We start from the raw sequence: 24859 nt of genomic DNA, 5'->3' as shown, positions 1-24859 counted from the left end.
TATACTCTACCCTTCACCCAACTTTTGTCATACCCGAGGATCTTATACTCGACCATCTGTCTTCAACGGATATATCTGCATGCTTATACCTGTGTTCTGAAAAGTGTGAGCTACCTTTTAATAATCTGTTGGAGCTAATCCAGTGAACGATTTCTCTTAATACTGTGTGTGCTATCTGTACAGTCTGGGACACTACCCACTCGGAACTTACTCGGATGTGATTCCTTAAAAGGAAACTTTGCTCTTTGTGAATTTATTTTGGATTTATTTCACTTGGAATTTAACATTTGACGTAACCCTTGTTGATTTACTCACCTTACACCATGTGTACGCTGACCACAGGTATACTATGGAGCCTCTCATAACAGCTAGTCTGTAACCGGAGGGGGCGGGGCTCCCCTGTACAACTCGGATAGTATTTCTTCAGCTGCATGTCCTATTTAGACTTCATTATGCATGCCTCTTTTGTTTGTGTAGTATACTTTTAAATTTCTTAGTAAGTACTTCTTATTTCTTATTTATCTATACAATTTGGATACCAAAATAGTATACTGATATGATCGAACGTCATGATGTGAAAACTGAAGTTATTCTACGGCTTATTGTTAACATCATGTCAAATAATGTCTTGAAGTATGAATAGATCATGCTGTCGGACCGTCAGAATGTAAGCTTGATAAATTCATATGAAAAAAAAATCTATTATATTTTAAACGGAAACGCAGTATAGAAAAAAAAAAACGTTCTTGCTAGAGGAGGAACATTTTAGGAATTTCGCTTGAAAAAAGGTGCCATTGAGATTACGTACCCAGTGACATGTAGATACATATTGATTTACCGATGCCATTTTGATTGTTTCAGACTGGGTTCGAAGGGCTGATCTGTTCTGTTGTTGACCTTGTGCAGGGTAGTCCAGAGAGAGACTTCGTCTTCCGTTTTCGTCTAGTTTATTTATTTAAGGCAGAGAGCTTGCTCCTGCGATATAACCATCCAAGATGAATATCGACTTTAGTGACCCCGATTACCAATATCTTGCGGTAGATCGCAAGAAGTTGATGAAGGAGCAGACAGCCGCTTTCGACGGCAAGAAGAACTGCTGGGTACCTGATGAAAAGGAAGGATTCGCAGCCGCCGAAATCCAGTCCTCAAAGGGCGACGAAATCACAGTGAAGATCACATCCGATAGCTCCGTATGTACTATACTTATTTTATAGCTGTCATGTCATTAAACTGAAACAACAAAGGCACTAGAAAATAGTAATCACCATTAGCCGAAATCACCAATAAATAGTCATTATTGATTTACCAGTACAAGATATAGATTATCATTATACCATTAGATAGAAAGTAAGTTCATTGTAACAATTACACGATACCGCTACATAGAAAATACCGTCTCAAATACATTGTACTTAAAGCATGGAAAGTAGTGATATATTGGTACAAGGATCATAAGACGTCATAACCATTTTTATTGAATTAGTCCTGGTTACATTTCTATTACATTCTGTTTGAAAAAAAAACCCACTTAACTGAGGTTATTTTTAAGTATATGTCATATTAATGCATTCTGTACTGAAAGTAAAAAATAACAGATAAAGTAAAGATATGACAGATACAGAATCTCCACATTCTTCCACTATCGTCGATTTAATAAATATGATGACAGTTGTTGTAACTGTGTCATAAACTGAGCTGGATACAATAAAAGAAAATCTAGTGAAGCGAGACATATTACGTTAAAAACAGTATTGCTGAATTTGCTGAAGTTTTTCAATTGCACCATTGCTTGATTTGATAGAAATATGACAGAAAACTTTTGACAACCCATTTTAATAACTGTAATACTTTTGTTGTCAACAGACCAGGACCGTGAAGAAAGATGATATTCAGTCCATGAACCCACCTAAGTTCGAGAAGCTCGAAGACATGGCCAACATGACCTATCTTAATGAAGCATCTGTATTGTACAACTTGAGATCCAGATACACCAGTGGTTTGATCTACGTGAGTACAATATTACTAATTCTACACATCTGCTTTTTACATGACAAATAGCCCGTCACAGATAGGGTACACCGATCGACTATCATGCGGATTTAGATATTGTCTTAAAACTAGTATAAAAGAACTTTCTTAGACAATAGTAAATTTGTACGATAATAAGATCAAGTACAAGAAACAAGGCTAGAAGTTATCGAAACGTTCGTTTAACAATTATAACGTCAGTGAGTATCTAGGTGACCTTGGCAGGGTCAAAAACGGAAATTCGTAACAGCAAGCAGTTTTGCTCTCAAGGTCATACAAAGCAAACATGAATAGGAAAGATATTGGTGAATAGCCATAATTGTAATCTAATACAGAGCTGCAATCTCAGAAGTGCTGCACTACAACATACCTGTTATAGAGCACCATGTACCATTATCACTATCTGTAGTATCCCTAGTACAGTACTTGTTATCGTCACCCCGTGGTGAACCCCACTTCCCATCCATCGCTAGCCAAATATGGGTATTCCGTGGAGTCTAAAAATAAATGCAGGCGCTGTAACATGACTCGCTGACGTCAGCGATGCCTAAGCGGTATGTACACATACTTACAATCTCTATCTAATACCCATCTTGTGTATAGACAGAAGATAGGTTCCAGGCGAAATGCTCTCTGTCAGCTAGCATGCCTGCTAGAAAACATGGCCTGCTCTCCGATTTTTATCTTGAGAGACTTTTTGGAATGCAGTTCGATGCTTGCTATACTCACTTCCATATTCAACCACTAAAGACACCACTTCAAAGGTTCCAATAAAAATAAATTCCTTGCTTCGGTAACAATGTTCACTCGTTTTTGTGGAAATTAGTTCTTAGTTGATTGATGGTTTTTTAAGAGATAGATAATTGTTCGACTTTTCCGATATCATAGTGACTGTTGGTAGTAGTGGGCGGCCCTCAAGTCGGATTAGCGAATCAGACTTAGAAGTCATCGCTCTCGGCCATTCTTAAATCAAGTCTAATCTTCAGGTCAATTTAAAAACAACCATGCGATATTCATACTTATTAATTATCACAGCCTTACGTCAATACGTACCACAGGATTTCGAGATGTTTACAGATTTTGCATTGCTGTGTTATAAAAACAAATAGTTCAAGAACGTGCGTTCGATATTAATGTATCTATTTCAAATGTATTACAGTAACATGCAACATAAGTATCTCTTCTCCGTACAGAACTTTGACACTTTGATACACGAGTACGTTATGAACAATAGGCAGCACATATATAAGTAGTCAACATGGCGATATGAAATGATTGCATGACATAATACAGAAAATTACACAGATTTTTTTGTTGTTGATGTTAGTGCAATAGCATCCAATCCATAAATTCCGTCGGTCATGTTTTTGACTAAATTCCCGATGTTTCTACGATGACATCACTTTTTGAACAACCTCATAATGACAATCGTAATGTGTCACCTCACAAAAGAGGCTCGGGGACAACATTGTGATATTGTAGAATTCAATATTATACAGTATGTAATAAAACTATGATATATCTTTATCAGTTAGATTGAAGACAGTAAGATGTGTAATGGTCACTCTTCTAGTAACTCGGTGATTGTGTTTATAAAAATGTTAATTGATGTTTGACAGACATACTCTGGACTTTTCTGTATCGCGGTCAACCCCTACAGACGTCTGCCCATCTACACTGACAGCGTCATTGCTAAGTACAGAGGAAAGAGGAAGACTGAAATCCCACCCCATCTGTTTTCTGTAGCTGACAATGCCTACCAGAACATGGTAACAGGTGCGCATTTTACATGTGTAACTTACAGCACACAAATCAAGATTACTCGACAGTATATAACACCTTTACAAAAGAAATCTCGAAGTTGTTTTTATATCACTATACTGTATAATTATATATACTTTAAATAAAAAAATAAAACAATCCTTTGTAAGATTATATGACAAGAACGTGTCTTTAACAAGAAAAGCAAAACTCGCTGAAAACCTGCAGTAGTTACAATAGGAAAACCATGTTACTTATGCATAATGACGATTCGTTACAGATCGTGAAAACCAGTCCTGTTTGATCACGTGAGTATTTTTGCTTTTTTTGTGAAGGTTTTGAAGAAATAAGTTGTAGGATCGCTTTTCGAAGCTAAACATGAAATGACGCTAAGGAAATGTAAGAAAGGATACAGATACACGATTTTGATCACAATGTGAATTAAGTGGAAGTCATATACTTTTTTGTGTAATAATCCGTTTCAATTGAGAGAGAAAAGTTGCAAAGAACATGCGTTTATTAGGAGTGACCTCCCCTTGGTCTTCACACTCCTCAGCATCCATACGACCCACGTAAGTAGGTATAGTTATATATACCTTTCAAAACGGACGTTTGATGTATAAAATTAGCTCTAAGCGACTGGAGCCGAAAGTAAACAGGAAAACGTCCAGTTTTCAATAACGGACTATGAAAATTCAAACTTTCTAGTTTATTTTAAAACATTTTGAGTTTAATATTATATGATAGATATAAAGACCAGGATCCATACCGGTACATTGATAGAGTAATTAGGATACACAAGTTGAGAGCATCATTTCACTGTCAGTGTTCACATATATTTGTTTTGTTTTTCCCTGCCATTTACATAGGGGAGAGTCTGGTGCAGGTAAAACAGAAAGCACCAAGAAGGTGATAAAGTACTTTGCTATAGTAGCAGCCAATCTTAAAAAACAAAAAGAGGAAACTCCCACTACACTGAAAAGCGTAAGTGTCTTGGTGAATGGCTGTAACCAAGGATGCTTGTAGATGTAGATATACAACTCAATACAAAAACACACGTTCGCCCCGGACACAGTATGTTTGGAAAACATGGACAAATGTTCATGTTGTTTGAGCAACGTACGAACGTGTTTTATTGTATCTATCTATCTGTATATATATGTGTGTATATGCAATGCAAAACTTACTACAGTGTAAGTTTTGTAGCATTACATCTCTTACATTCCTGCTTGTTTATATAAATATATACTCACGGAAAAGTAGCCCTTATGTCCGAATACAGAAAGCAATCGTTTGATTGATAAATGTATCCCCATTCCGTTCTAGATGATCTATAAACTTATAACCAGCAGGAATGTATTGCCATGCTTTGCTTCATCTGTATTACTGACGCATAGCTATATAACACCTGCTGTTCCATTTCATATAAAAGTGGCGAGTCTGGTGCTGGTAAGACTGAAAACACCAAAAAAGTAATCATGTACTTGGCTAAAGTAGCATGTGCCGTTAAAAAGAAGACCGAAGAAGAGGAAGCAAGCGATAAGAAGGTAGTTTAGGTTATCTTGTTGAGTGCGCATGACCGGAACCATTCCAAATAACGAATTTACCTTCATTCTTTCTTGCATTTTGGTTGGTGAAATATAAATGGATTAAATATCAAAATTGAAAAGTAAATTGGATATAACTTTCCTCCCTTTTCAGTTAATCTGATACATTCTATTTTAAAATGACAATTACTACAGTGAAGTTGCTTGTCTCCCAATTTACACACGACAACTTGTTAACTCTACCTTTACCATTCCATCACACTTTTAATTCCCTCTACTTTTACCATTCCTTTACACTTATTGATAGTACCCTACCCAGTATTATCTATTATTAAGATATATTGATTTTATCCAATCACTTCTCAAAATAAAACTCCAGTAATAAGGAGGAAAAATGAGTATGTGACAACTAATATTCCTTCTCCTTGCATGGTGTGAAACCAAAATAAGTTGACTGTAAGTCAGCACACTTGATTTGATTGAACCCCACCGATATCTATACAAGCTTCTTCACTGTAAAAAACACATGAAGGTCATGCTCACACAAAAGATCAACCTTGGTACGCCATTGGTACCTGAAAGACACCGTGTGACACCGAGTGAATTCCTGACAACCTGGAGAACCTTTCCATACCAAAACAATTCAAACTCTCCACTAACATCTAAGACCATCCTTTTGATTCTAATTCCAATTTTTATTTTCAGTACATATGTCGAATGTCTATTGAACTAGTTTGATTAAGATTTATGATTTGATTATAGAAATGTATAATTCATTCTTACTTTTATAATGTACGCTGCATGACCAGTAGGTAGTTCGCTGTAGCAACATGTAATTACGACATGCTTTATATCATAAGTGAACTATTACAACTTTCTCTTATTATTATGCTTGTTATACTACAGAAAACATTTAGTTATAATAGTTAATTATATTATAAGAAATGTAAAAATGTTTTCAGAACGATTTTATAAATATCCAATCAATGAATTCATTAAAACCACTATTTGTTATTTTCTTTTCTCCCACCCTTTAAAAAAATCCACTCCCAAAATATCCTCCCCGAAATATTCCAAAACCATATAGGAGGGATCTCTTGAAGACCAGATTATCCAGGCTAACCCTGTGCTAGAAGCCTATGGTAACGCCAAGACCACCCGTAATAACAATTCATCTCGATTCGTAAGTATTACCGGCGACAGCAGCACTCTAGTGGAACCCGTTGCAGTTGATTGAACACCACCTGTGTGACCTCACAACAGACTTGTCTCCCAACAAGATCTCTACATCAAATGATCTCCTGGCCCCCATCCCTTCATCCTTGAAAACCCGAAAACCGATGACACATATATCATCTCATGATATACTTGTCTGGTGTCTAACTCACTTATCTTAAGTTAAAATTACCCTGTTTGAAATGAGTTGGCTGGATAGGTAAGACGAAGCGCAATAACAATCTGATATAAATGAAATAATTAGACAACAGACAGCTGCTGAGAAATCGTTTTTATTATATAATTTGATATCACTTCAAGCATTCCACTTATCAGTTTGCCAGCTCATTTAACCCTTGTATGTTTGAGCAATACATATTGCTGAAACAAACACTTAGAATTACCGTAGGTTAGTAGACTACGTCTCTAGCCTTAGTTAAGATACCTCTGTGTTCATGTCTCACTCATCCTACCTCCTCTGTTCACTTTCCTTCCAACCAACCTGTAGAGTAACCTCGAGGATCAAATCATCGAAGCTAATCCTGTACTGGAGGCTTTTGGTAATGCCAAGACTGTAAGAAATAACAACTCCTCTAGATTCGTAAGTACAGTGACAGACGCAACGGTTTCGGTTTAGACTAACGATTACTATCCAAAACCAAAAATATGATTTTGGACCAATCAAAGCAAAAGCGTATATATTCAAATCGAATAAGGATATATATGAATTAAATATATTTATTTTGATATCTCAAAAATGCAGTGTTGTTATTAATTTTTTGTCATCTAAAATCAGCATGCTCCTCTACGTCCCATGCCAGTAGTTCAATATGTTCACTTCGGATAAAAGTTCTGTTCTGTATTTACGGGACGTTGTTTACGACTACTGGCATGGATCGTGCGTCCAAACCCATGTGTTAATGTGGATTTTCAAATTACAGATTTCATGTTACCAGAATATTGTATTGGTTTCCAATACTGAACAGTGTAATATTTTGAAAACGGATACAATTTTGAAGTGTGTATAATGATAATAATTGAACGAAGACGAAATCGTGTTAACCATACCATCATTTGATAAAGTGTAATTTGATTCACAATAGAAATATATACTTATATATATCCATCATGGTTGTATATTGTCTGAAACGAGATACGGAATATTTGACCTTTATTCTTTATCTTCTGTAGGGTAAATTCATCCGTATTCACTTCGGTCCCACTGGCAAAATCGCCGGAGCTGATATCGAGACATGTAAGTAGCTTAACATTGACTTAAAATGATGTTAATTCAAGTTGCGATAAATAGTGTAAATGATGTATTGGCCTTAAAAAGCTAGAGCGATGTTTATGTCTCGGTGTCTATTTTTTCTTGTTTGGACGGCTTTCTCGTATTATTTGGAAAATATTTATGTGTTTCAGACTTGCTCGAGAAGTCCAGAGTAACATATCAGCAGTCTGCAGAGAGGAACTACCACATCTTCTACCAGGTGTGCTCAAACGCCATTCCCGAGCTTAATGGTAGGTTATGATAACTTTAGTTGTGAAATGTTTCATTTATTTTGTGAAGAAAAAACTATTTAAACACAACATTTGTTGTCTCAATTTTGAAAATTACAACACAATCGTTGGTGTTCTCTAACTCTCCTGTTAAACATTTTACAGATGTTATGCTCGTCACCCCAGACTCTGGTCTGTATTCCTTCATCAACCAGGGTTGTTTGACTGTTGACAACATTGATGACGTAGAAGAATTCAAACTTTGTGATGTAAGTATATTGATACAAACTACACATTTAGGAACGAATTTGTTTCATAAAATTGTTTTTGTTCGTTTTGAGAACGTGAAAGCGGTTACTGAACGGTTTGATATATATTTCTCTAATGTACATGGCTATAACATTGCAGGAAGCTTTCGACATTCTCGGCTTCACAAAGGAAGAGAAGCACTCCATGTTCAAATGCACAGCCTCCATCTTACACATGGGTGAGATGAAATTCAAGCAGAGGCCCCGTGAAGAGCAGGCTGAATCTGATGGCACCGCTGGTAAGTTACCTATTCAACTTAAGTATATAGCTCTAATGTTAACGCACATGGTAACATTGCTGACATTCAGTTTTACGATCATTTGGAACTTAATTGTTTATCGATAGATAATTTTCAAAAAAAAAAAAAACATGTATGTGTGCTGTTTCTACAAAGTTAGTATAGTAACAGTGTATTCTAAAATTAATTCATGTTACTTAGAACTAAATACGACAATGAGATGTTGTATTATTCTTGCCATTTCAATCCACAGAGGCCGAGAAAGTTGCCTTCCTTTGCGGTATCAACGCTGGCGATCTCTTGAAGGCTTTGTTGAAACCCAAAGTAAAGGTCGGCACTGAAATGGTCACCAAGGGCCAGAACTTGAACCAGGTAAGTTAGAGTTTATTATGTCGAATGATAAACAATATAATTCTACTTCCCTTCCTCATATCATGAAACATACTTCTTCTACTTATCATTATTTGAAAACGTGATAATAAGAGTATCCATATCAACATTTCAGGTCACTAACTCCGTTGGTGCTTTGGCCAAATCTCTCTACGATCGTATGTTCAACTGGCTGGTAAAGAGAGTCAACAAAACTCTTGACACCAAAGCTAAGAGGAACTACTACATTGGTGTACTCGATATCGCTGGTTTTGAAATCTTCGACTTCAACAGCTTCGAGCAGCTTTGCATCAACTACACCAACGAGAGACTGCAGCAATTCTTCAACCATCACATGTTCATCCTTGAGCAGGAAGAGTACAAGAAGGAAGGAATTGCCTGGGAGTTTATTGACTTCGGTATGGATCTGCAGATGTGTATCGACTTGATTGAGAAGGTAAGACACACATGTTTTCATTGAAATTAAAATAATGTAAAAAGAAATTTAATCCATAATATTTCGTAAATGTCTTTATGATAACTCTTTGGATATACTTGGGGTATCAACTTTTGCGTTTAAGTTGACTGTAAAAACATGTTGAGATATGGTGTCAAGTCAACCATTGATAGTTTTGGTAATTAATAACTTACACTTCATTCCAGCCTATGGGTATCTTGTCCATCCTTGAGGAAGAGTGCATGTTCCCCAAAGCTGACGACAAATCCTTCCAGGATAAGTTGTACCAGAACCACATGGGCAAGAACCGCATGTTCACAAAGCCCGGCAAGCCAACCAGGCCAAACCAGGGCCCCGCTCACTTTGAGCTCCACCATTACGCCGGAAACGTACCATACAGCATTACAGGATGGTTGGACAAGAACAAGGATCCCATCAACGAGAACGTTGTGAGCCTCTTGTCTGCTTCTAAGGAACCCCTTGTTGCTGAGCTCTTCAGGGCTCCTGAAGGTAAGCAGTGCAATTAATTATATCACTCTAATTATCGCGAAATTCAAAAGAAATACTTAACATTTCTCCGTCTGGTTGTGTTGAATATTGAACTGTTATGAAAAATAATGAAAATGAATTGTTCAATGAGAAAGCTTTTTACTTTTGCAGAAGCCGCCGGTGGTGGTGGTGGTAAGAAGAAGAAGGGCAAGTCCAGCGCTTTCCAGACTATCTCTGCTGTCCACAGGGTACATTTTAGCCATATTTTCGAATTTTGTGGTGTGCCTAATATAGTTCTTCATAAAAAAAGAAAGAAAAAAAAAATTAAAACGTGACAAGCCCATTTGTTATCCTGAAGTATATCTTGCATGTTTCACAATTTCAATACAACTTAGCGTTTTTATTTGTATTGTAAATAATTTATAGATATGCCAAATTTAAAACATGACGTTTCGTTCTTCGTTCTCAATCACAGTAGTTCTTACTTTATACCACACGTGTGCCCACATATGGGATTTATCCAACCACCCTTCCTCATCTGCCCCATCCTTCCCTAATTTTCTAAAGGATCAACCCATTCCTATATGCCTATTAATATTTTCTGGTACTAATATGTTACTATTATTAATATTTCATTGTACTAAATATTAGTTGGAAAGCGAATGCGCAAAATGTTTAGATCATTTTTGTTTTACATCAGCACTAATTGAATTAACTGAGATTAAATATACATTTTAAAATAACAAAACATTTCTTATCATTATTTAAGGAACCTATTCAAGCATGTTCATTCAATTAACGGCAGACTGTATTAATATCGTCCCCATTTTCTATCCTAGTCTCTATCTTCTCTATATAATGCATGCTTTTATTTTCTTTGCCATTCATTTCTTTGTTTTTCCTTGAGTATAACAAAGTTCATTTCTAATACGTTTTCAACTGCGCTGCTTTGGTAGTTCATTTATATTCTCATTGTTGCTATGACAACTATTTTTGCTTTTAGGAGTCCCTGAACAAGCTTATGAAAAACTTGTACAGCACCCACCCTCACTTCGTGCGTTGCATCATTCCCAACGAATTGAAACAGCCAGGTAAATAAAGACGTCACATATCCAAAGAATGACGTCATGAGTTTTCGCACGGTGTGTTGATAATGTAAACCACGACATCCATTACAGCGGGCCAGTCGTGGACTACAACTTACCCGTCACCGACCCCTACCCAAACCCTACCAACACATAACATACCACGGGAGTATATATTAGCAACTAATATATTGTATTTTTGTGTGATAGATCTTCTTCTATCCTTTGTCACCCTTCCACTAATTCATTTTTAAAATGATTTCTAATTGAACTTCAACAGACATTTTGTCACAGTGAAGCCAAGTTTTCCCTTACCTTGAACAGTTGGCAAAGGATACTAGAACATCTTTGAACCCTCTCTCACACCTTCCTTGTGTTTGATTATCCTTGCATCCTTTTTCCCTAGGAAAGTCTTAACAAATTGATGTGCAATCTACGTAGAACCAATCCTCACTTTGTACGCTGTATTATCCCGAACTTAGAGAAGGAAGCAGGTGAGCTTGTATATGGCTTCCTCTGGCGGTAGGTATTGAAGCTGGAAACCAAAAGTAACCTGAATTTTTCCTATATTGATTTATGTAACAAACATTCCTGCACCAACCTCATCCATTCCGTGTTTTGCTAACAATTTGTTTTGAAATTATATCTCTTTCAGCTCTTCAATGGCGTATCTCATTTGATTACGTATAACTTCAACTCTCAAGGAACCCATAATCTATATAAGTTGATATGAGTTGTTTTGTTATTTGTAATAGGCGTAATGATAAATGTTTTTAAAAAGTTTGAAGTGGTTAAATGAAAAGTCAAATGAAATGAGAAATCTCTGCTTTTGTTTTAAATGATAACGGATCAATTCATTAACTAAAAATAAAGTTGGAATAAGAATAAGGGTGCATTTTGTTATTTTAAAGATTTTTGCAAGGCTGATGTTGTAAGATAACGATCGTTCCTGTTATAGGTCTTGTTGATGCTGAGCTCGTACTTCACCAGCTCCAGTGTAACGGTGTACTTGAAGGAATCCGTATTTGCAGAAAGGGATTCCCCAGCAGATTGATCTACTCTGAGTTCAAACAGAGGTAAATAATCAATAGACAAGGATAATGTTGTGTTACATTTTATGAGTTAAATAGAAATATCCAATCCAACAAGACTACCAGAAAAAAATAAACAATAATATAAAAACATTTCAACCGTTCTTAGTCTTGTCATATTTTCTCTTCCCTAACAGATACAGTATCTTGGCCCCCAATGCTATTCCACAAGGATTTGTTGATGGCAAGACTGTGTCTGAGAAGATCCTTACTGGCCTTCAAATGGACCCCGCTGAATACCGTCTCGGTACCACCAAGGTATTCTTCAAGGCTGGTGTACTCGGTAACCTTGAGGAAATGCGTGACGAGCGTTTGTCCAAGATCATCTCCATGTTCCAGGCCCACATCCGTGGTTACCTCATCCGTAAGGCTTACAAGAAGCTCCAGGACCAGAGGCAAGTTTATATTAGAAAAAGTTCCTGAAACGTTAATGTCGTTATAATAGAGTGTTAAGAATATCTTAATAAGAAATAAATCATCAATTGTTTTCTGTTATAGAATTGGTCTATCCGTGATCCAGCGTAACATCAGGAAATGGTTGGTTCTCCGCAACTGGCAATGGTGGAAACTCTACTCCAAGGTCAAGCCACTTCTCAGCATCGCCCGTCAAGAGGAGGAAATGAAGGAACAGCTGAAGCAGATGGACAAGATGAAGGAAGATCTTGCCAAGACCGAGCGCATCAAGAAGGAACTTGAGGAACAGAACGTCACCCTTTTGGAACAGAAGAATGACCTCTTCCTTCAGCTCCAGACCATCGAGGACTCCATGGGCGACCAAGAGGAGCGTGTTGAGAAACTTATCATGCAAAAGGCTGACTTCGAGGCTCAGATCAAGGAACTCGAAGAACGTCTCCTGGACGAAGAAGATGCTGCTGCTGATCTTGAGGGCATCAAAAAGAAGATGGAAACTGACAACGCCAACCTTAAGAAGGATATTGGTGATCTTGAGAACACCCTCCAGAAGGCTGAGCAGGACAAAGCCCACAAGGACAACCAGATCGCAACCCTCCAGGGAGAAATGGCCCAACAGGATGAGCATATCGGCAAGCTCAACAAGGAAAAGAAGGCTCTTGAAGAGGCCAACAAGAAGACCTCTGACTCTCTCCAGGCTGAGGAGGACAAATGCAACCACCTCAACAAATTGAAGGCCAAGCTTGAACAGGCTCTAGATGAGGTAAATTTGTTTTGTCGCTGCTAACTTCCTTATTCTGAAGATGTTAAAAGTAAACTCGCATTATATTGTGTATATCATTCATTGTGTATTCTGATATCTAAAATTATATCTGCTTAAAATCACAGCTCGAAGACAATCTTGAACGCGAGAAGAAGGTCCGCGGTGATGTTGAGAAGGCCAAGCGCAAGGTTGAGCAGGACCTGAAGTCCACCCAGGAGAACGTTGAGGATCTTGAACGTGTCAAGAGGGAACTCGAGGAGAACGTAAGGAGGTAAGGAATCGAAACTATCAACACACATATATGTATATGGTATTCGTAATTAGTACGCAAACCATTATCAGTCTAATGAAATCGTTTAGACGAGTTATGTTTATCCAATGAAGCACCTGACCACATTTTCATGTATTTGTTTATAGGAAGGAATCCGAGATCAGCAGCTTGAACTCCAAGCTCGAGGATGAACAGAACCTTGTCAGCCAGCTCCAGAGGAAGATCAAGGAACTCCAGGTACTTAAATTATGTCAGCTACGTTTGCAATACTAACATAAGAAAACTGCTAATTAAATAACATACCAGATACATTTACTGCACTCCGAAGGCTTTTTACTATAGTCAGAGTTGACTGGACCTGTTATATAGACATATCATACGAAATTAAGGGAAATTGTCTGAGTTCATTATCATAGTACACAGGTTGCATAACATGATAATAGGAATCTCCGGTATGCGGAAGAACACGAGCTCAGTGCCTCAGTCTGGTATTCATTCGCTATAAAAGGGAAGGCACTTCATGCTGACCAATCAGAGCTCTTGGTGTAACAGGATAGCGCTGCATGTGTGTAGTGTAATATTCTATAGCTTCTATAACGCTGGCGATAAGCCACTTGATGTACATTCCAACAACCCCCGCTTATGTTGTATTCTTCTTTTGATTCTCTTCCTAGGCGATTTTTATGTTGGTTATTTTATCACGACATGATATCTGTCTGCCCCCGTGCTGGCCCCTAGCTAAATAAGACAATAGGAGTTGCACTACTGTTCACGTACATGATTTTGTAGCGATAGCATATGAGATGACTGGTTGTGTATATCATCATTCGTTAGGTAGTTTAGACACCACAAGGTAGCTTCTCCGCCGGTAGCCATGGAGACAGAATAGATCTCACTACCTCAGCACATAGTTGGTTGATGAGCATCGTCCTTTAAAGGCCGACGGTGTGTTTCATCTTCCAGTCGTGTCGTGTCTTAGCTTCCATCCACACTTGTCTTCTGGAGGTTGTTGGGGTGTTTCGTGTTTATACAGGAAGTGTGCTTTCAATGTCAAGGAACTTAGACTGCTATCTGATCTTCCTAAACTGGATCGTCATCAAGTATCAGCTGTCTACACTTTGACTTAATCACCTGGGTGTTAAAGTTCCAAGTTGGACATTGGGAAGTGTGTGTCACTAGAGTTGTAGAGGTGTCTTGGTGATAGCATTAGTCAAGAGTGACCTTTTGGATTTATTTCGTTTTAATTTTTTAGTGTATTGATAATTATGTCTACTGAAGTTGAACAATCTTCATTGGAACTTTCGAGTAAAGTTGAGATCGGTAAGGCCGAGAGCCCCCAACCTCCACCACTAGACACCCCGTCACCACAATCGGCTATTGTTACTGAAGTGAAATCACAGGTTAAAGTAACATCTGACCCTGTTCCTAAATCTGAAACTGCTTCATCTGACACGCAGAGAAAAACAAAGAAGTCTACAACAACTACAACGACTAAATCCTCATCTGGATATAAGGATTACTTAGGAGATATGAATAGAGATTACAGAGGAGTTAGTCCTGCAGTTATAGAAAGCATTGCTACACATCCAGTTTTGTTTTCTCGTTCCTACCAATATGAACCGAGATCTTCGAGAATTAGTGCTAGGAGTAAGAGAGTTTTGCGGGAAGCATCGGATCTAGCTTTAACATCTCCAGGCCTGAAGGGTCTTCTTGAAGTACAGTATCAACATTTTCCAATTATCGCTGCTGTAGATGCGAAGTATTGCTTAAAGTGTTTGCTCTATGTGTAACGGTTGGCTTATTGCTCACAATGCTATTGATGCAACTGATAGCAATGTCGTCGCTTACTCTATGCTCGGGATGCGACAGTGCGTAAATGGAATGTATTATTCATTTCCAGGTAAATTCTATATATTTCTGTTTGTACTGTGTCGCTCTTTTTCTCTCTCAATTGTTTATATTCGCTGGTTTGTTTTCGTAGAGAATAGATTTGATAAAAAATGTCTACTACATTATAATTCAAAATGATGTTAAGCTGTACTTCGCTAAGCTCTAACAAATGCAATAAAACGCATGCATATGCAATTTGCTTTCACTGTATGTACTCGTCAAGTATACGACCTCTAGTTTCTCTAAGGCATCTGGTTTTTAAGTCTATTTATAACAGCTCTGGTATGTTCTACATAGCACCAGACCATAGTAATTCAATCCAGCAGTCTGATAACGTGTCTGTTAAACTAGAATGAAACAATTTCATCTTCTGTGGTAGGGTATGTAGGAGTAACGCGTTATCTGTCTGTGTGCAGTGCGTCATCTGATTTTCACAGCGATGTTCAAAGAGCTTCACTCAGTCTGACTCATAACGGAAGCATGCACTCACTAAGGTGCTCGTATAGACCAATCAGAGATTTAAGAGGCAATGATCAGCCGACTCTCGTCATAGCTATCTCAACTCTTCCGCGTTCCAGTAGTGTTTGTTTTCCCTCCGTTGTTGGTCCCTTATGTTTCCCCTTCTTTTGTCTTAAAGTTTCGTAGTACCCGGTGTGTAGATAAGGATTTTTTTTCGAATTGAAATACTCAGACATTCTCACAATGATGGCTGTTGAAACATTTCAGGCCAGGATCGAAGAGTTGGAGGAAGAACTTGAAGCTGAGAGGAACGCCAGGGCTAAGGTAAGATTTTCGTCTACACGAGAAACTTGTAATTATATATTGCTTACAACAGCAAATAAATGGAAACATTTATGCCTTGTACTTCAGAAATGAAACATGGAAATGATATTGGATTTTTTATAGTAGATAGTATTTAGTTTTAAATATATTTGCTGGAACAACTTAGTCTATATATAGTTTATTATGTATAGGAGCAGGCAACAGCTGCTGGCGACGGTACGCGATGCAGGGATATTAGGTTTCTTAAATGGGCTCCTCTTATCTCTATTTATCTCCCGCCTGGAATCTAAATAGTGATTCTATATGGAAACTCTTACCGTACTTAAACTATTTGCAAATGTATTTACTTGTTTAATAGAATGCATTATAGTTGATGAGATTTTCCAATTATAGGTTGAGAAACAGCGTGCTGAACTTAACCGTGAACTGGAAGAGCTCGGCGAGCGTCTTGATGAGGCTGGTGGTGCCACCTCTGCCCAGGTAAGAAAAATTACATTACATTTTTCCCAATCACTAAATGTAATCTTAAAAAACTGGATGATATACTTGTGTACAAACACATTTATTCATGAATATGTTCAAGTTCTGTGCATTAAATTAACAGATTGAGCTCAACAAGAAGAGAGAGGCTGAGCTTCTTAAGATCCGTCGTGATCTTGAGGAAGCTTCTCTCCAGCACGAGGCACAGATCTCTGCCCTCCGCAAGAAGCACCAAGATGCTGCCAACGAGATGGCCGACCAAGTTGACCAGCTCCAGAAAGTCAAGTCCAAGTAAGTTATTTTGGTAATGAATAATGGATTGAAAGTGTATTTTCTTATGTAAATGTAAAGTGTTTGATTGCAATATATGGAATATTGAAAGTTATTTGCAAATATATAGAAGCTGAAAACAGTATGTAAGGTAACAGAATTTATTTATAGCTAATCCCAGTAAAGTGTAATTTCAAATGATATTATGAACAAAAACATGAGTGACCAATACAAAACAAAATAATCATAAAAAATTTCCAGGCTCGAGAAGGACAAGAAAGATATTAAGCGCGAAATGGATGACCTCGAGAGTCAGTTGACTCACAACCTGAAGAACAAGGTATCATGCCTGGTCTGGACCAAGCATGTCATGAGAACACAAAATGTCCTCTATGACTTTCCAGTCACCTTGTCCTTACCAAGCATGTACATATTAGGAATTTTCCTATCGGAACATTATCTTTAACCGTTATTTATCCTACCTATACTATGTGTGTGTACATGATACAGGACTCCTTCCCAAAGGAGATACACCATCCTCTAAGAGTGTCCTCACGTAGAGAAGTTACCTTCTAATATTGTTTGTATACCTCCCCACATTGTCCATTATCCCATTGAACCCTTTACAGGTCAGAGAAAGAGAAACAACAGCTGAGAAGCGAAAATGAGGATTTACAAGCTCAAATCCAACATATTTCTAAGAATAAGGTAGATAGGTAGCCATACTGAAATATGCATGTGCCATCAAATTGTCATATGACAGTATAGCTGCATGAAATTTAATTCAGCTTAGTTATGAACATTTGTTATAAAACATTTCATATTTTTGTAGTAGCAGGAAGTATTTTATTCAAATACAACAGTTAATTTGAAGATAAATGCATGACTAAGAAAGAACACGAACCAAACCTATAATGCATGTGACATTTTTCATCGCATGACCAGATCTGAAAAAGACAAAAGAGACTTGATGGTAGAGTGTGAAGACTTGCTTATGTGTTTGGAACAAGCCGAAAGAGCTAGGGTAAAATAGTGACAGAAAGCAATAACAAAATTTTAACAGTTTTAATCACAGAACTAACATGCTATTTGATTTATCATATGTATTTCACTACTTTCTTTTTCAATTTGTTATTGAATACAAATTTTCTATCTATTTTTGTTAATTTGTTTAATTTGTTACTAAATGCTTAACGCTTTTTATTTAACAAAAAACTGCTTTTTCACATACTTCGGTCATTACAATGAAATATTGTAAAATAACATAGAACGCAATAAAACACGTCAACATTTCACTAATCCATCCATATATCTGTTACTAATGCTGTTCAGTGTTATAAGTTGTTTGCTTACCAATTGGAAACATCTGTAACTTACGTTATTGAATAGAAACCAATCATCATATAACTGCAAAATATAAGTGATAACCTGTTTTACAGTATAACATGATATTATATTAAAGTGCTTTTCCACATATATTAATGTGAAAATAATTTAAGTTTAACAAACCGTTCAAGACACTAGATAATGTCTTAATGTATCTCAGAATCATTTGTTACAAAACGTTAACTAACCGTCCATACACTGTACTGCTGTAAAAACTCAAGTTTTTCCCTGCGCTGACAAATTATATTAAGTTATTTATCAAAAGCACCCCCTCACTGTCTCTTATTGACTTGTATTACAGGGATGCTCCGAGAAGGTCATGAAGCAGTTCGAATCCCAGATTTCTGACTTAAATGCCAGACTCGAGGACAGCCAGAGGTCCATCAACGAGCTCCAGAGCCAGAAGAGCCGTCTCCAGGCTGAGAACTCCGATCTTAGCAGACAACTCGAGGATGCTGAACACCGTGTCAGTGTACTCTCCAAGGAAAAGGCTCAGCTCAGCTCTCAGCTTGAGGATGCCCGTCGCAGCCTTGAGGATGAGACCAGGGTATGTACAGTATATTTCTCTAAAAAATATCAATATATTTCCTGAACTTTTACATCCATTTTATGAGTGCGATTAACAAAGTATCTATGTAATAAAACTTTATATTTGTTTCCTATTTAGGCCCGCAGCAAGCTCCAGAATGAGGTCCGCAACCTCCACGCCGATATGGATGCTGTCCGTGAACAGCTTGAAGAGGAACAGGAATCCAAATCTGATGTTCAGCGCCAGCTTTCAAAGGCTAACAACGAGATCCAACAATGGAGGTCCAAATTCGAGAGCGAAGGTGCTAACCGCACTGAGGAGCTCGAAGACCAGAAGTAAGTTTTTCCTGATTGCAGGGATGTCTGTAGTGATTTATCATATATATATATTGAATTAACGAACGAATACTTTTCTGAAAAAGGCAACAAAAATAATTAAACTTGACTTGAAAATTCTGTTTTTTTTTCTACTTTTATAGACGCAAGCTTCTTGGCAAGCTTTCCGAGGCTGAACAGTCCACTGAGGCTGCCAACTCCAAATGCAGTGCTTTGGAGAAGGCCAAGTCTCGCTTGCAACAGGAATTGGAAGACATGTCCATTGAAGTCGACAGGGTATGTATACTATTCAGGGATATGTTGATGTATGAGATTTTGAATTTCTCTTTCAGTTTCATTTTATTTCATTTAACATACTTACTCCACAATGACATAATACCATATCTTCTGTTTAAAGGCTAATGCCAACGTCAACCAGATGGAGAAGAAACAGCGTGCTTTCGATAAGACCACCTCTGAATGGCAGTCCAAGGTCAACAGCTTGCAGTCCGAGCTCGAGAACTCCCAGAAAGAATCACGCGGTTATTCTGCTGAGCTGTACAGGATCAAGGCCAGCATTGAAGAATACCAGGACAGCATTGGCTCACTCAGGAGGGAGAACAAGAACTTGGCTGGTGAGAACTCATTCTGTTATGTATTTTATATCGGAAGATTGGTCATATGTGGAATTTTTATTGATTTCTAACAAAACAATATTTTGAATTCTCAATGCACATATTTTCTTTCACAGATGAAATCCACGATCTTACCGATCAGCTGTCAGAGGGAGGCCGATCCACACACGAGCTTGACAAAGCCCGTAGGAGGCTCGAGATGGAAAAAGAGGAACTCCAGGCCGCTCTTGAAGAGGCTGAAGGTGCTCTTGAACAGGAGGAAGCCAAGGTCATGCGCGCTCAGCTTGAAATCGCCACCGTCCGCAACGAGATTGACAAACGTATCCAGGAGAAAGAAGAGGAGTTCGACAACACCCGGTAAATTTGACATTATGATTTCATTGAACTGTTAATTTTTAGAACAAACATTCAAGAGAATAAGTTGATTTTGCCTTGAAGTTATGAGAATGATATGATCATAAAAATACACTGTCGAATGTACTTTACAGTCGCAACCACCAACGCGCCCTTGAGTCCATGCAGGCCAGTTTGGAGGCTGAAGCCAAGGGTAAGGCTGATGCCATGAGAATCAAGAAGAAGCTTGAACAGGACATCAACGAGCTTGAGGTTGCTCTTGATGCATCCAACAGGGGCAAGGCTGAGATGGAGAAGACTGTTAAGAGATACCAGCAACAGATCAGGGTAAATATACATATATGATAGTACAGTTCGCTTCATTCAACATTAAAGTATTTTGATGTTTGACTTGTCGTTGTAATTTTGGGTAGGCATGTATTTATATGTATTTATCCTTTTCTATGGCGCTGTTACGTAGTTTCTTTATGTTAAATAATTACTCCTCTATACCAATCACAACATCTCGTTTCAAATCTGAGAAAAAAGTGTGTAATAGTTAAGTGACAATATTTCTCATATAAAAATTTTTATTTATAGGAAATGCAGACATCTATTGAGGAGGAACAGAGACAGCGTGATGAGGCTCGCGAGTCATACAACATGGCTGAAAGGAGGTGCACTCTTATGTCTGGTGAGGTCGAGGAGCTTAGAGCTGCCTTGGAACAGGCCGAGAGGGCCCGCAAGGCATCTGACAATGAGCTTGCTGATGCCAACGACCGTGTCAATGAACTCACATCTCAGGTTTCATCTGTCCAGGGCCAGAAGAGGAAACTTGAGGGTGATATCAATGCCATGCAGACCGATCTTGATGAGATGCACGGCGAGTTGAAGGGTGCTGATGAGAGGTGCAAGAAGGCAATGGCTGATGCCGCCCGTCTTGCTGATGAGCTCCGTGCCGAACAGGATCACAGCAGCCAGGTTGAGAAGGTCCGCAAGAACGTGGAGAGCCAGGTTAAGGAATTGCAGATCCGTTTGGATGAGGCTGAGGCTTCCTCACTTAAGGGAGGCAAGAAGATGATCCAGAAACTTGAATGCAGAGTACATGAACTTGAGGCTGAACTTGACACCGAACAGCGCCGCCACGCCGAGACCCAGAAGAACATGCGCAAGGCCGACCGCCGTCTTAAGGAATTGGCTTTCCAGGCTGATGAGGACAGGAAGAACCAGGAACGTCTCCAGGAACTTATTGACAAACTTAACGCCAAGATCAAGACCTTCAAGCGTCAAGTCGAGGAGGCTGTAAGTATATCGTTGCCCTTAAATATATATCCATTCGTTAAGAGCATTGACTCGATTAACTTGATAATGGACACATGTATGAATATCATACAAAACATCAATAAAAAATGTCAAGTGAGAATTTTGTTATAATTTATATTATAGTCAATTTTCTTTTTGTCGTTTACAGGAAGAGATCGCTGCCATCAACTTGGCTAAATACCGCAAAGCTCAGCATGAGCTCGAGGAGGCTGAGGAACGCGCTGACACCGCCGACTCCACCCTCCAGAAGTTCCGTGCCAAGAGCCGTAGCTCCGTATCTGTCCAGCGCTCCAGCGTATCCGTTAGCGCTTCTAACGTAAGTATTTCACTTAATCAAAAATTATGTCGTATATGATATATTGAGTAAGTAAACATCGTATATTGTAAATTGTTTAAATACATAGCTGTGAAAACATAGTGGGAAAAATGGTAATCTCAAAAGTTTGTATTTTTAAATTTGATGATTAACCGAAGTTTTAAAGTAGATTACTAGATTTCTGTATATTTGTCACAGCCCGGATTACTGAGCCCAAATGTTGCTCGAGGAATTAGTACTCAGAGAGAACCATCATCTGCCAAATAGTAACAATGCCACAATGCTATAGGAGGTAAAATAGAGGTGTGGCAGTTGGTTTTGTTTAGTTAGCGGGATCGTGGTTCTGGTTTCCTTGTAGATTATAACGACTTGGAAACTTTAGTTTGTAGTCATCAGTAGTCTATGACATATTAGAAATACTTACTCATGTTTGAAACCTAGTTGCTCATAATGGCGTAAGTGCGAATTAATCCTAAGATTTTTAGTATAGACAGTATCTAATGTTTCATTCCCTTTCCCTGCAAATCTTACAGGCTGCACATCATCATATTGAATAAATACCGTAAGTTGTCACGAGCGTTAGCTCTCCGTTGCTATTGCGCTGTTAATGTCTGTTGGCTATAATTCATTGCTGTTGTTTTTCAGTAAACATCTAACGAAGTTTACAACTGATAGTAGTAATACACAATCAGTAAGTCAGGCGGCATGGGTCGAGTGAAGAGCCCTGTACCTGTATTCAGTTTCGTGATCCTTTTGTAATTTTCGTGCTCATTTCCTTCAACCCCGAGATATGATCACAATATCTTTAAAACATAATTCAATACCAAATTATTTCCTTCTAGTGATAAGCGTATTCCTTTTTCGAAAAAATCTCAATTCATTGCATGTCAAGTTGACAATGGTTTTTGAATGATCAAACATCCATTTTCAAGTACGATCCCTACCTTATCACCACTTAACACATATCATCACATACCTAATCTACCGTCTCCTCGGGCGTTCATGTTTAATGTGATTTTCACTTTGTTTGATTCTAGAGGTTTTTTATTTAATTTATGTGTATCATTGCATGGATTACAAAATTAGTTCGTTGCAAATTTCATTTCCCGAAGGTTCCCATTGGAAGAAGTGCAGATAATTAACAAGAGATATCTTTAACTGTTCCGTTTCATTGAAGAAACGATCCACCACCCCGACGAATTCTGAAACGTTCAATTACATTAATTCCATAAATTTCATCCTAACAAGTGTTTTGAGTTTCAGTGGTTTTTGCTTTCTTGTTTTCAAACGATGTTTTTATTTCAGGGCTTCTCTTTAAATTACTCTGAAACTAACTTAAATATAAGAAGTGCGAAATATAATATATACACATTGCGTAACTTTTCTTTATTATCGAAACTGATGAAATTTATCTGAAATTTTGTTTTCGTATCTGATAACTGTTCTTGTAATATAAAGTTCTTGTATTTTTTATACTGGAGTGCATATTTTCTACCTTAATTTTAACGTTCTGTCTTTAGTATATAAATGAGACATATAAACCGTCTCTTGCTTTTCTTACTAGTGTTTTCTGTTTGTTGCAGTCCCCTAGTTCGTACAGTTACCTTTCCCCTAGAACAAGAGGATCCTCTGTGGTGAATTCATACCGTTCTGTAACACCGTCCAATGAGGGGGATGATGACGGATATTGACCAATCAAATGACTTTATGTGGATTGTGTTCAGAAGATGCGAATTTTGCTTTGATTCCACATTGTAAAGGACAATGATAAAATCTTAAAACTTAAAAACTGACCAAAGATACGAATGCTGCTGTTGTGTTTATTCAGTGTGTATTCAGCGGACTTAGTGTGGATGAGCATGTCTGTATTCTTCAACGTTACAAAGAAAACATTTGTCATACAAGTATATTATAGGAGCAGGTCCCATTCAGCTACTCCGTCCACGATAAGAAAGGATGCCTTACACAGCCTCGCAAGTGAAAAATTCCCTGGATGGATTTTTCGTTTGCTTGTGATTTGTGTCCCAATGTTTTACGTTTTTATTTATGAAATATGCAATAATATTTCTTCTCAGAGAGATTGTGATTGTAGTGTTACTTGTTAATAATATTATTATCATAAAGCAACTTATTAGCTTTAAGTTATTTATATAATTATAAATAAAATCATCTTGAGATGTTCCCTGGTAGAGGGATGCTTACGGATACGATACTCAGATGATCCCTCATTGGACAAAATGCATAGCGGAAACAACACATATGTTTGATTTGTTTCTGTGTTGCGGTTTAAAATTATGATGATGATGATGATGAACCTTAATAAAGCTCTTCTCTGAAAAAGTGCATCTTTTCGTTATAAATTTATGCATGATTTAACATGACAGTTTCAATGTTTAACTATTTCCAGTGAAACCTTACTTTCCAAACCTTACATTCAATAAGGTAATACCATCGGTTTAAAGGATTCACTGTAGGTAGTTACACAACTGACCTTTGACGAAATGGCGCTAGGGGGAAATATTTCCAATCAGAAGGTGATAGATATGTGATTTTATTATTGTGACTAAATTATCTAGATAAACTTTGACTTTCTGTAATACAGAACTGGTCAACTGATCTTGTAGTATCATATATCTATCATCTTATTGGAAATGTTGGAATGCTCACTGCCAGTACAGCTGTACGTTGACATCAGTTATTTGAGCATCCAAGAACGAAACTCGACATGACGACATCACAATATGAAAAAGAGGCTGAGTCAGCAGCAAAGAGAATTAGTGTGACGGAAAGAAGTACACATATGACATTACAGCGTTGTTATCAGCGGGAGAATTCACGTGTTAATTACATAACATTGTATACAATATAGTAAATTACAATATTTCACAGTCATAGTTATATATTACATTACAATACTGGTGTATCAATGATGACTTTATCAAATTACAATGTATTTCAAGATAAGGCATGCCACATTACAGCCACCAATACTCGATACTTCATCAACTTACACTAAACAGTGAACTGTAAAGTACCCTTTGTGGTATAGGGTTTGTAACATTGTCA

At 37.7% G+C, this 24859-nt stretch overlaps 2 protein-coding genes across 2 annotated transcripts in view; one reads left to right on the top strand and one right to left on the bottom strand.

The window, feature by feature from the left end:
- LOC132559829 (meiosis inhibitor protein 1-like) overlaps positions 1–862 on the bottom strand; it is a 61218-nt gene extending 60356 nt beyond the window's left edge. Inside the window, exon 1 of the mRNA XM_060224458.1 lies at positions 809–862. Coding sequence (XP_060080441.1) covers positions 809–828 — 20 coding nt within the window. The 5' untranslated portion in view covers positions 829–862. The remainder of the gene's footprint in view (positions 1–808) is intronic.
- LOC132559827 (myosin heavy chain, striated muscle) lies at positions 860–24133 on the top strand. The gene is made up of 34 exons (XM_060224455.1): positions 860–1190; positions 1864–2007; positions 3648–3804; positions 4070–4097; positions 5222–5336; positions 6424–6519; positions 7743–7806; positions 7974–8072; positions 8217–8320; positions 8460–8598; positions 8852–8970; positions 9104–9424; positions 9631–9934; positions 10085–10161; positions 10917–11004; positions 11957–12074; positions 12227–12484; positions 12588–13263; positions 13389–13534; positions 13681–13771; positions 16151–16207; positions 16601–16687; positions 16812–16978; positions 17219–17297; positions 18645–18890; positions 19011–19207; positions 19351–19483; positions 19605–19821; positions 19938–20178; positions 20310–20502; positions 20755–21456; positions 21626–21793; positions 22439–22484; positions 23377–24133. Exons 1-33 carry the CDS (start codon positions 996–998, stop codon positions 22439–22441), a joined length of 5829 nt encoding a protein of 1942 aa, XP_060080438.1. The 5' UTR covers positions 860–995; the 3' UTR covers positions 22442–22484; positions 23377–24133.
- The last annotated feature ends 726 nt before the right edge of the window (positions 24134–24859 follow it).

Source organism: Ylistrum balloti, unplaced genomic scaffold, assembly GCF_031769215.1.
Source record: "Ylistrum balloti isolate Yb309-2 unplaced genomic scaffold, AGI_CSIRO_Ybal_v1 Utg370974, whole genome shotgun sequence".
Taxonomy (NCBI): domain Eukaryota; kingdom Metazoa; phylum Mollusca; class Bivalvia; order Pectinida; family Pectinidae; genus Ylistrum; species Ylistrum balloti.
The sequence above is the reverse complement of the archived record's forward strand: the minus strand, read 5'-3'. Positions and strand labels throughout refer to the sequence as shown.

What these genes read in the sequence shown, in the direction of transcription:
- LOC132559827 (XM_060224455.1), top strand. Translation starts at nt 996, where the DNA reads ATGAATATCGACTTTAGTGACCCCGATTACCAATATCTTGCGGTAGAT. An exon ending in GAGGAGCTCGAAGACCAGAA is followed by an intron (nt 19,208 to 19,350) that starts GTAAGTTTTTCC and finishes CTACTTTTATAG; the next exon opens with ACGCAAGCTTCTTGGCAAGC. An exon ending in GATACCAGCAACAGATCAGG is followed by an intron (nt 20,503 to 20,754) that starts GTAAATATACAT and finishes TTTTATTTATAG; the next exon opens with GAAATGCAGACATCTATTGA.